The sequence below is a fragment of the Notothenia rossii genome (assembly GCF_949606895.1).
Source record: "Notothenia rossii genome assembly, chromosome: 2".
NCBI classification, from domain to species: Eukaryota; Metazoa; Chordata; class Actinopteri; order Perciformes; family Nototheniidae; genus Notothenia; species Notothenia rossii.
In genome coordinates, this window is record NC_136904.1 from 73922021 (window position 1) to 73934047 (window position 12027).

A 12027-nucleotide genomic window follows, 5' to 3' on the forward strand; every position below is an offset into this window, starting at 1 on the left:
TCCCGTGTAAATGGGGCCTTAGACTTGACTTAAAGGTCCCATGTCATGCTTTTCTGGTTATTACCCGTCCCTTTGTGTGTTATGAAGGTTTTTATGCATCTATGGTCTGCAGAGTCAAAACCCTCAAAGTACACCCTGTAGCGAGTAAAACTCGATACGTCACTGTCCATTGATTCTTCCGGGTAACTCATGATGTCATGCATTACCCGGAACCAAATGGACCAATCCGTGGAGCCGTTACGTTAAGCCCCCGCTGATTGGTCCAAATTGACCAATCCACGGACTTCCTCACACACACAATCAGTGCAAGCAGCTCTGCTGATCTCTCCTCCCTGGCTGCTGGCTGATAACAGACAGTTGGGATCGCGCGAAATTCTCTCTGCAGACCCATTCTCACAGCCTTTATCAACCTTTTTCTTACTCAATATCAAGCCACACTTATTGTTTTTACTTGGGCTGTGACTTTGTGTGTGCTCAGGGTGACTCTGGCTGTGTATCGCTAAACAAAGAAACCACACCTCCACGGAGCTCAGCGAGATTCACAACGTTCCGACCAATCAGAGCATACTGTGCTCACAGGGAGGGTGGGGGCTGGAGCTATTGGAGCTACAACGAGCCGTTAAAGGCAGAGTGAAATTCAGTGAATACACGTAGTTTACAGAGATGCTGTTTGAGAAACCAAAGTGATTTTGGAAAATTGCACAATATAAATCTATTCTCGTAGACCTCAACAATGGAATTATGATCACTGGAAATGGCCATGAAATGGGACCTATAAATAAATAAAAGTCTGACTCCAAATGTTCACTGTAGAAAAACAGTGTCTAATACTCATGATGCAAATAGATAGGTTTGGTCAGACTACACAATGACTGCAAAATAATAAACCACTGAGCATAGACTTATTGTATACTTTACAATGAAAGAAAATCCTCAGCATATCCACAGAATGTTCTGCTCTTCCTAGAGAGAATATTCACAAAGGAGAATACATATTCATGTTTTTGGCAGACACAAGTATTGTGTAGTTAAACCTGGTTAAATAAACAAAATCCAGAGGAGAATGACTCACACTGATTAACATGACATTCTGTGAGTAACGTCACCCTGTGAGGTTTAGCCCTCTCCATGCAAACTGTGATTTCCTCACACCGTGTTCATAAGAGCCAGGGCTTTTGAATTCCAATTAAGCAAACAATGCTGAATCATTTGGGAGAATCATGATGCATTCAAGAAGTCATTACGTTCCCCACCCACAGTTTAGGTGCTTATTAAATCGTGGGTAGGTAGAATTGGAGAAGACAGCAAGAGTAAACTTGATTTTAAGGAATTATTCAATTAGAAAAACCTAGCCCTATGTCGCTGATTGAAATAGCTATAAGCGCTAGCTCCATCAATTGCTAAATCCAGTGAGAGAGTTGCAAAACGGACATCCTTTTAGCTACAAGTCTCCCTCTAAAGCCACTCTCCCAAAACTGTTATTATGATCGAACTATACCATAATTAAGATAGACAACAAATATGGTTATTCTGATTGTCTTCTCTTTCTTTTCTTGAGCATTTGATTTGTTTATTGTTGTCTGAATGTAAAAAGCATTCTACCATATGACACATATTTGTATGCAATACATTTCCACCCCTAGCTATAATTGTCATTAAAGTTGAGGCTGCTGTTTTGCAGCGTGAATCAGCAGATTTGTCATCATCAGTCAGTTTGATTAAGGTGTGATCGTTTGGTGATTCAACTCAAGAAACTATATATTATATTCTTCTAGGTTTGGTTTTTACATTGTGAACCAATATGTATCATTGAATAACTCTCTGCATATGGGTACAGCAGTATAGGCTTTGTGTCTGGTCAAACAAGTTGAAAAACATTGATGTAGCAGTGTAGTAATCTTGACAACAACAAAATAACTGAAATATTGAACTGCATTCTGGGAACAAAACATATTTCTCTGAGGAATATGAATTTGCTTTATTCAAAGTGTAACAATAAAGCAGCCACAGCTGTGTGATGCTGTCAAATCCAGATCATTACTAATGGATGCAGTCAAATAATTGCCACACCAAAAAAGCTATAGTTTTCCTTCAGCTTTGGATCCATCTTCTCCAATATAAAATTATATATTATCCTATTACTTCAGTTATACATCATGAGAACATCTATAAATGGCCCCCACTGTACCAGGGAGACAGCTGAGAGGTGCTGCATGTTTATCCAGTAAGCCCATCTCCGCAGCTGCAGCAGCATCCAGGTGCTTTCTGGGGGATTCAGCATGTCAGTCACACACTCGTAGCAGCACCTGCCCTCCCGAGAGACAGGAGCCTAACAGCCCAGCCTATCCAACTGTACGCCGTCTAACCTTCTGCCCCCTCTGCGTGGGGCTCTTTGGAGCAGGATGTGGCTACACAGGCTATTAGCTCAAACCCCAGCGGGTTCTGAGGAAGCCTGACATCTACGACCCTGGAAGCAGTGGTTCCTCCTGTGGTGAAACATTTATTCTTTCATTTGTTTTTTATTCTTTCCTTTTTATTGCCCTGTTGTCCCATATTGCAGATTTTTTTTTTTTTGTCAAAGTAATAGTTGTTGCAAGAAACAAAGCAAATTTAATATTATTACTTGTTTGTTTAAGAATGGTCATTGTGCTGTGTTTTATTAGGAGAAATAACAAGCTGGTATTTGTTTTTTCCCAGGAATAATAATCTACGTTAGCTGATATGTGAACTATTGTTTTTAAACTGAGACTGACTTTCATGTGACCTTGTATTGTCTTCCTCTAAAAATGTACACATGACTGGCCGCAAACACCAAGAACAGATCAGTTTCATTGTTGAATATTTCATAGTCTGGGTATTTTTTTGGTTATCTGATCATGTTTTTCTGTTTGCCCTCAGGAAGGCAGAGCCACAGTCAACCAGGACACAAAGCTGGACAACAGGGTGATTGATCTCAGGGTAAGTTGCTACCTGAGCTGAGGAGAAAAATAAGTGAAAAAATCAGTGAGCTCGTGACACAGCCAGCACAGGATCTGTCTTGATAAATCCAATCTGCCTAGTTCACATTTGATGCTTGTGTGTATATCTGGGGAGATGAAAAGACCTGTTAGCTTAGATATTTGAGGCTATATCCGTTCAAGCAAGTCTTTTCAGGGCTAATTATCGATATTTTCTTGCGAAACGAGTCGTTTAATTCATTTTAAATGTTCAAGTTCTATAATAACAAGGGGTTTCTTGTTTTATTGTTTGCATTTCAATGGTCTGCAAAGGCTTAAATCCCAAAGTTCCCTCCAGTGGGAGTTTCTCTCCCACAACCCCCCTTCTTATTAAATGCCTCCATTGGAGTCCTTTGTATACTTTCGCGCCATAGTGACATCACCATGTGATACTCACTCTTCAAAAGGCTAATGCTCCAACGCATTGTTCGTGATACGGGGTGGGACATCGTTAAGCGGTTGACCAATCACAACAGAGCCAGCCAGCGAACCAATCAGAGCAGACTGGGCTCTGGTTTCAGACAGAGGGTGAAAAGAGGTGCTGCAGGACAGGCAGTATGAGAAAAATAAAGAGCTTTTTGAAAATGGATGAAGCATGGAAACATGTCACAGTAGAGACACAACATACAAATAGGAAACTGAAGATTAGAATAATGGACCACTTTAATGTAACTAACATTTAATCACATAGTAAACTAAAAAATGGTTTAATTAACAATCAAAGGAGAAATATTAAGCATTTTTGATTTAAAAGTGAAGGCTGGCAACATTTTACGCCATTAAAAAATGCAAATCAAACGGAGGTAGTCTGTGATTTAGCGGGCTGATGCTATCAGTCTCTAACAATGTGGGAGATGTGCTAACCCTGTGCCAGCAGCAGCAGATACCTAGCCGCAAAGCATTTCATTGTCTTTGATCTGTGCCCCTCACATGTGTTGTGCGGCAGGCAGGAAGACGCTCACACCACACAGCCTCACAACAACACCTGTTTCTGTAGCACGGAGCTCTTTGAGCTGGTGGACGCAGGTCTGTCATCAGTTCTGCACTTTAGAGCGGAGTGAAGCTATAAAGTGCTTCCCACACTGAACACAGACACTCCAAAAGGGAACCATGTGCCTCAACCAATAATCATTTAGTTTCTACAGAACTTCCCGTCTAACTTGACCATCCGTAACATAAAGTGTTTACTCGATATCACTGGAAATATTAGCTTGACATTTTATTTGTATTTTAAATGTCAATTTTAGTTTTCTTCAGTTCAATATCAGAATGAGCTGTCTGACAGCAAAGTTAAGCGGTGAAATTGTTCTCAATATAGCTTACGCTTATACATTTTTTTGTATACGTAGGCCATTTGAAGGGGGGTGAAAATACAATTTACTCATGCGCCCGAAGTTTGAAAAATATGAATTCTTTAAAGCCCAAGTTGCTAGTTTTCTAATGTAAAAACAAATTCTCAAGATTTTCAGTTTGCTATCACATTAGAGAAAGAAAAGCAGCTAATCCTTGCATTTAACAAGCTGTAACAAGTGAATACCGTAATTTTCGGACTATAAGCCGCGCCTTTTTCCCCATTTTTCGACGCTGCGGTTTATATAACGGTGCGGCTAATCTATGGATTTTTTACAGCTAACGGCCACTAGGGGACCTCCTAAATCTATGGATTTTACAGGTTACAGTCCACCACCTTTAACTCTATGGGCTCTGTGGCCGGTCCGCGCCCCCCACCGTTAAGCGGCGGGCTCCAGCAGGAAAAGCTGGAGGCTGGAAAAGAGTGAGACAGTTAGCGCGCAAAAGTAAAAGTGGAACCGAGAGTGGTACGAGAGACAGAACGAGAGCAAGACAGACAGACATTACGAGAGCGAGACAGTTTGTCCCCGTACCACTGGTTGAAAACCACTGCTGTAGATCACTGCCGGTACGTGCGCTGGGAGCGCACCGTTTAAGTTTGAAAGTTGAAAAGTTTGTGTGTCTGAAACGCTATGTGATACAGTACAGTTTACACAGCACAGTACAGTACATGTTCTGTAGCTACTATTGCACTAAATGGTAACACTTGAATACGTTATGCAAATATGCAACTTGTTTGTTGAAATGTTAATAAATGGGAGCTTCCTCAAACAGCCATCTCTTTCCCGACAATCCCCTCTGTGCACGAACCCTTACATATGGTAATTAAACATTAAAACACCTGCGGCTTATAGTCCAGTGCGGCTTATATATGTACACATCATTCAATTTAGCTGCTGCGGCTTATACTCAGGTGCGCCTTATAGTCCGAAAATTACGGTATTTGACATTTTATAATAAAGTAAAACTTTAAACCTAAAGTAGGAGATTATTTTCTGTCAGCCTCTGATTGATTATTTGTTTCAGCTTGGCCTATTGTTGTCACACTGGAAATGTTTTGCTACTGTGGAAAACTCTATATATATATATATATAACTATATATCAGTAAACAGCATTCAAACGGCACAGAATCCAATTATTGAACCTTTGTTGAAGTGGAAACTCTCCACGTTACTAAAAAGAAGAATAAAGGTGAACCCAGGAAAACATTGAAACCCTTCTGTGGTGGATCATCCCGCAGGCGGGCATCAAACCAGTGCTGCGTGCCACATTGAGGTATGCGAGGTGCAGGTCTATATGTGGCCCCACACTCTTGGGACACCATCAGAAACAGTTTGAAAGTGTGCTAACCGCTACCCACCCACTCATCACCTTTACTCTGTAGACAGTCTGTAAACAGGAAGTGCTTTCTAATCTCTGAAAGTGGTCCTGCACATACTGGTTTTGATTTTCCCAGGTTTGACACGAAGCTAAAGGCAGAAATGAGCAATATGAAATATGTGGTTAAAATGATAGTTTTGGTTCACAGCTCTTTAAAGGTTTTTCCAAACGGACAAATTTACCTCTTACTCGTCTTCTTCTTTTTGTAACAAATTCAGATTTAGACTGAAAGAAAAGGAACAGCCAGACAGCCCTGAAGCAATGTCTACAGGTTAATGAGCCTGCCACTATTTGGACATTATCACCTTTCCATTCTGCAAACTGTTATCCAAGAGAGGAAGCCACGAGTAATGGTGGGGGAAAAAAAGAGTGAAACCTTTTAATTAACGCAGAGCTGTGAATCTCGAAAGGGACCGAGATCTGTCTTCATGGAGATGTAAAATAACGGACAGCAAGTAAACCTCAACTGCTGAAAATGTTGAGGTCATTTGAGATGAGTCAGTTGATCGAATGGGAGTGTTTCTGACATGCTCTGTGGCCTAACTGTTGCAGTTTTGGAGGGGGATTTGGGGCTAGGGTTTACAGTAATCTCCTAGTTTTAGTTTGAGCTGTTTTTGGACCCCGCCCTGGGTTTCAGCATTTACATTCATAATGATAGGTCTGCAGTACCTGGGGCTCCGGCTGGCTTTTATAAGCACGTTCTGCCCTTGCCAGCAAATAAATGCTTCGCCCTTCACGTCGAGAGCAGATATTGGCAGTCTCATTTTTTAAAACATCTGTTATGATTGCGTAATAAATCCAATAAATCAAGCTACGTGTGGTAATCTCCCTGTGTGTGTGTTTCCTCCCAAAGACCACCACCAGCCAGGCCATCTTCCGCCTGCAGTCAGGAGTGTGCAAGCTCTTCAGAGACACCCTCACCAATAAGGGCTTTGTGGAGATCCAGACCCCTAAAATCATATCAGGTACAAACACACTAACCGTCACGTTGATCCTGCACCAGGGGGAAGGGAACACTAAACATGAAATGAATCATATTTGTATTGCATGTTTAAGTAGAGGCACGCTTGTTTCCATATCACCACCCACAGGTGTCCCGTGAGTCACCGTGTGACAGTTGTAAAGTCGGTTTCCTGTATCCATTATTTTTCATATCAAACTTTTGAAAAACAGTTTGAGTGAGTAACAAACAGTCATAAAAATTAGTTTTGAAGCAAACAACTGACAGGGAGGTATAAGAAATATTCTTTTTGTTTAAGACCAATCAGGATTTTAATCCAGCCCAATGAGAATTGAGATGCATCGACCAACTCTCACATCAGCTCCTCCACTCGCACATTTCCACACCTTGCCTTTCTAATTTGACAGGAGAGGCCTTTCATAAGCTTGCTCCCAAAAGACATTCTCCTCTTTTATTGAAAGAAGAAGAGTTAGAGATCTACGCACAGATATTCGCAAGAAAGTTATTTTGAGTTTCCTGACACGCTGCCCCTCTTACCCTGGTGTTTTTCCTCTACATCACATATGGGGGATGACATGTATACAGTTTACCTTGTGATTAAACTTAAGTTGGAATACATTTGATCTTAAAAGCCTAGAGAAAAAAGCTCTGTGTGGTGTTTTATAATATAATAATACAAGCTTTATGTAAGTCAGCAGGATTTGTCTAAAATCATCTATTATAGTATATTGAATTTCTCACAAGAAAAAGTACACTTCTGTGCACTCCCACATGCCTCTGGGATTTGAAATAGACTGTGGCACAACCTACGACAGTCTCACTTCCTCTTTTCTTTAAGAGCCAATGATATGGGCCTAGCCTGGCATGGCTAAATTCAAAAGTGGCGCTCTTTTATTTTGGCGGCACCAGTAGTGTAGTCGTAGTGTACAATGTGTGCTTTTTGTTAAAACCGCATCTTCCTGCCTGCACACACCCATGGTACACAGCGTGTGCTGTGTGAATCCACACCCTGCTATTGACGTGGGAATGAGAGAATATCAGATAGTACCCTCTGACGCATGTGCCAAATAAGGAAGCACAGATGTGTTGTGACAGTCTGGCGTGCGTTAGGCCAGTATTTGTTTGTTTGTTTTGATAAATTGCAAGGCAGCTGTTATTAGTTTTTTGATGACATTTTTTGACTTTTGTGAACATCCAAACAAGTGAAAGGTCTGTGGCATAGTCTCTGTTGCCCTGAAGTCAAAGGAATATTCTTATTGTTCAACAAAAAAACATTACAAACTAGTTTAATGGAGTTCCAACTGATACCTCTTTCGAAACGGAAATATGTTAGGATTGCCCCTGATTGCAAATGTGTCAGCCGATATCCATGTTTAGAATATTACTTTGGCCAATGTTGATGTTTTTTCTGTCTTTTCTTTGTCTGTTATCCATTTCCATTTTGTGCCAGGGAAACAAAAACATATTTTTCCTTCAGCCTTTCATCACACACCTTTTAAATTAGCACAAATTCAGTCAAACTAATTCATTAAACTACCTTTGATAGAACTTTATTTCACAAAACAATTAAAAAAGCTGTTTTTCTTTCATTTGTAATGATTATAAAACATATTATTGCATCATATTGCCATTCATTCATTTACATGTTAATAATATACAGACAATTTCTTAGTTCATGCATTTATAGATGTATGGTGAATAAAGATGAACAGAGACTATGTGCTGACTCTCCATCCCTCATGTGTATACCATCATTAGGGTGGCGTGTCTACATTTGTAAACGGAGAAATCTCAGTTTACTGCAAAGTGTGTGTGTGTTTGTCAAATACAGTTGTATTTGAAGCATTTCGTGATGGTAAAACCTCATCTCATATCTAAAAGTTGTGTCTTTACACTTCTAGCTGCCAGCGAGGGCGGAGCCAATGTCTTCACTGTGTCTTACTTCAAGACCAGCGCCTACCTGGCCCAGTCCCCCCAGCTCTACAAGCAGATGTGCATCTGTGCTGACTTTGACAAGGTCTTCTGTGTGGGTCCAGGTGAGACTGTCCACTCAACACATTCTCATTCACTGACTGCCAAATGAGCAGCAAGAGTGTCGTGAAAAAGAACGTGGACCCCATTAACTGGGATGACAGTTTGAAAATGGCTGCAAATGCATTTAGAGTGTTAAACTTTAACAGACCTCCCCCTGTTGCTTTCACCGGGGTCAGAGAGGCAGCAGAGTGCTGGTGACACAATGGACTTGTAAAATACTTTACGGCGCTGTTCTGAGTTTAGTAGACCGCTCAGTTCTTCAGGTAAGCTAACACTGCCACCATCTGATTGAATGTAACAAAATAACAAACATACAACACATTCGATATGCAGTCTTCCTTTTTCATTTGCCTCACGCATGTTATTTTAAAGTAAAACACGTCTTGGCACCGAAATCAATGAAACATTGGAGAGATGGCGGTCATTTAGTATTCTGCAGAGCGGGCCGAGGTCTGCTTCTCTGAAGCTCTGCAGAGAAATCAAAGGGCTTAAGGTCATCACTGCTTCTAAGGAAACTGTTTACTTACCACTGTTGCCTTAGATACGGATGCTCCAATTCATCTAGTAAGGAGAATTGGGACTCAAAATCCCAGTGGCCAGAAGTACTGTTGCCATATGTAGTTTAGAGTTGTTTCAGCAAATGCATGCCATATAACTATGTAGGTGATAGACTCTGTGGGCATACCAAAGCATAAATATGCATGTACAGATCTATAAATCCGTACATATGCAGGTTTTTTCAAAATGAAATTGTGTGCAAGTGCACATACCTGATTTCCACATTGAAGCAACTTTAATTGCCTGCTTGCATGCATGTGTAAAGACCCGTCAATTTAAAAGAACAGAAAGAAAGAAAAGCGCACATCAGCAAACCCTCCAACACTTCACAGCTCCGGCTGATTGCTTATTGCACTTATTATTTAATAATGATCACAAAAGTACCTGCCATCAGTGATGATTTAGACTCTAGCATTCATCGCATAGATATAACAATCCAGGATAGAATAAAAGTAACAATAAAGGAGAAGGACTTACAGTAGCTACATGTCTGGTTTATGATTAGCATTTTAATAGGATCACTAGTATTTTATTGTTGCCTTTACTGGTGATATAATAGTATTCAAACACATTGATTGTGTGACATCATGGGAATATTGTGTCCAGATGGTTACCCTGGTGACCTTTTTAGTGTTCTTTTGGATTGTGACCTGGTCAGGGGTATATCTTTTTGCATCCTGCCACTTTTACTCCATTTCCCCTGTTAAGACATTTATATCAATTTGGCATCCGTTCAGTTTTCAGGGCAGAGGACTCCAACACCCACCGTCACTTGACCGAGTTTGTGGGTCTGGATATCGAGATGGCCTTCAGCTATCATTACCACGAGGTCATCGACTCCATCACTGACACCATGGTGCAGATCTTCAAGGGCCTGAGGGACAAGTAAGATCTGGATTCATTCAGTGGAGCTCAAACTAACAACATTTTTGATTTTGACTTAACACGTTTTCAGGGTATTTGTTTTACTCATACTGAGGTGACGGTAGAACCAGAAACAGATTACATCCCAGAGTGCTTTTAGGATTGTTTTCCTACTCCAAACAGTCGACAGAATCAATTCCTGAAATGAAAATTCAGTTGGTGGGGAAAAGTCCAAATATTGTAGGGTAGAACTATTTCAGCTGTAGAATCCATCTTTAAAAGTTTTCACCCACTTCTGCCCATGTGGCTTTAGTGCCACCTAGTGGAGAGACTCAGTGCAACACATGTAAATTGCTGTTAAACTAAAATACAAGGCAAAGCTCTTTTGGCGGGCCCATATTTTATTTATTTGTCATGGCAGCCCTGATGAAGAACAGACTGGCAGCGTACATGGTGACACATCCAAACAGGCTGCCTAAATGAGGGATTTATAAAGTTATTCTGCATTTAGTTTCAGTTTAATCATCAAATCTATTTTTTACTAGCATTCTAAGTATTCTGTAGCCATGCTGTATTGTTCAATGTCTCTCCTGTTAGCAGTCAGCATGAATTCTTGAGAATATTGTTAATTGAGAAAAGTAGAAGGGACTTTACATTGGACAGTTCGGGGAACATTTGTGTTTATTTTCCACTTTTTATCTGGTTTTGTTCCGAAAATAGGTGATATTTGGTTCCATAATGATACCAGCCTCCTTTATAGTGTAAATGTCCCTTTCTGTCTGTTCCAAAAACAATCTCTGTTCCTCTTTCTCAGGGCGCTTTGACATTTTAGCTGTTGCTATCATGACTTCTCGCTGTTCCTCCTTGACGTAATAATAATTCTACATGCAAAATCTGTTAGTTGTGTCTCATGCTGCTTTGAAAAACATTGATGATGCTTTTGCCATTCAGCCTAATATTTTAGCACCTTTGTTTTGTCACTTGTGATTGAGTTACAAGCATTGCTCCTTTTTTCTACCTCCACAAGTTTTGCTCTGTTTATAGTAAGACAAATGTAGAATATGCTTTAGAAAAATATAAAAAGCCCCTCCCTTATATTATCCTCTGTAAGTAAGTGTGGGCTGTGACCTCGTTAAGTGAACCACCAACAGCAACTTGTCTGGCATTTGGCTGTGTGTGGGCAGGAATTCTGAATCCTGGTTAGTAGATTTGAATGTGTGTATCTCTCCGCGTCAGCTTCCAGACGGAGATCCTGACGGTGAACAAGCAGTACCCCAGCGAGCCTTTCAAATTCCTGGAGCCAACTCTGAGGCTGGAGTACACCGAGGCTCTGGCCATGCTGCACCAGGCCGGGGTGGAGATGGGCGACGAGGAAGACCTCAGGTCAGAATCCATCACACAACTCTGCTGCCAAATCCCACTCATTCTGACTTGATTTGACAATAGCAGAAATACATTTGGACTTGAGTTTAAACAGAGGAAAGGGGACATCAGACTAAAAACTTGATTTTAACATTCAAGCCTTTCTTTGATCACGACTGTTTTTTACACAGTTAATTTAAAATGTTTTTATTGAAACAGCGTAAAACCACTAAGAACATTTATTTTATGATATTTACTTGCAGGTGAGTTGCTGGTAAACAACGGGACAAAATAATATAAAGTTATATTTTCTAAGTAAATGTCTTTCTTTTTTTCTGCAGTACACCCAATGAAAAGCTGCTTGGACGTCTTGTCAAGGAAAAGGTTGGTTGAAATGTGTTTCATTAATACATATGGGTGTTTCATTAGGGGTTGGACACTGACTGAAGGGTGGGAAAAAATGTATCTGGATCTCTGTGGGTGGATTTCAAATATAAAAAAGTCATAGTTTGATGGGCTGC

At 40.6% G+C, this 12027-nt stretch overlaps 1 protein-coding gene across 1 annotated transcript in view; it reads left to right on the forward strand.

Annotated features, from left to right (window-relative positions):
* Nucleotides 1-12027, forward strand: part of dars1 (aspartyl-tRNA synthetase 1) — a 34754-nt gene that overhangs the window by 18577 nt on the left and 4150 nt on the right. The window contains exons 9-14 of the mRNA XM_079663403.1: nt 2899-2958; nt 6581-6692; nt 8590-8724; nt 10018-10165; nt 11381-11527; nt 11848-11890. Coding sequence (XP_079519529.1) covers nt 2899-2958; nt 6581-6692; nt 8590-8724; nt 10018-10165; nt 11381-11527; nt 11848-11890 — 645 coding nt within the window. The remainder of the gene's footprint in view (nt 1-2898; nt 2959-6580; nt 6693-8589; nt 8725-10017; nt 10166-11380; nt 11528-11847; nt 11891-12027) is intronic.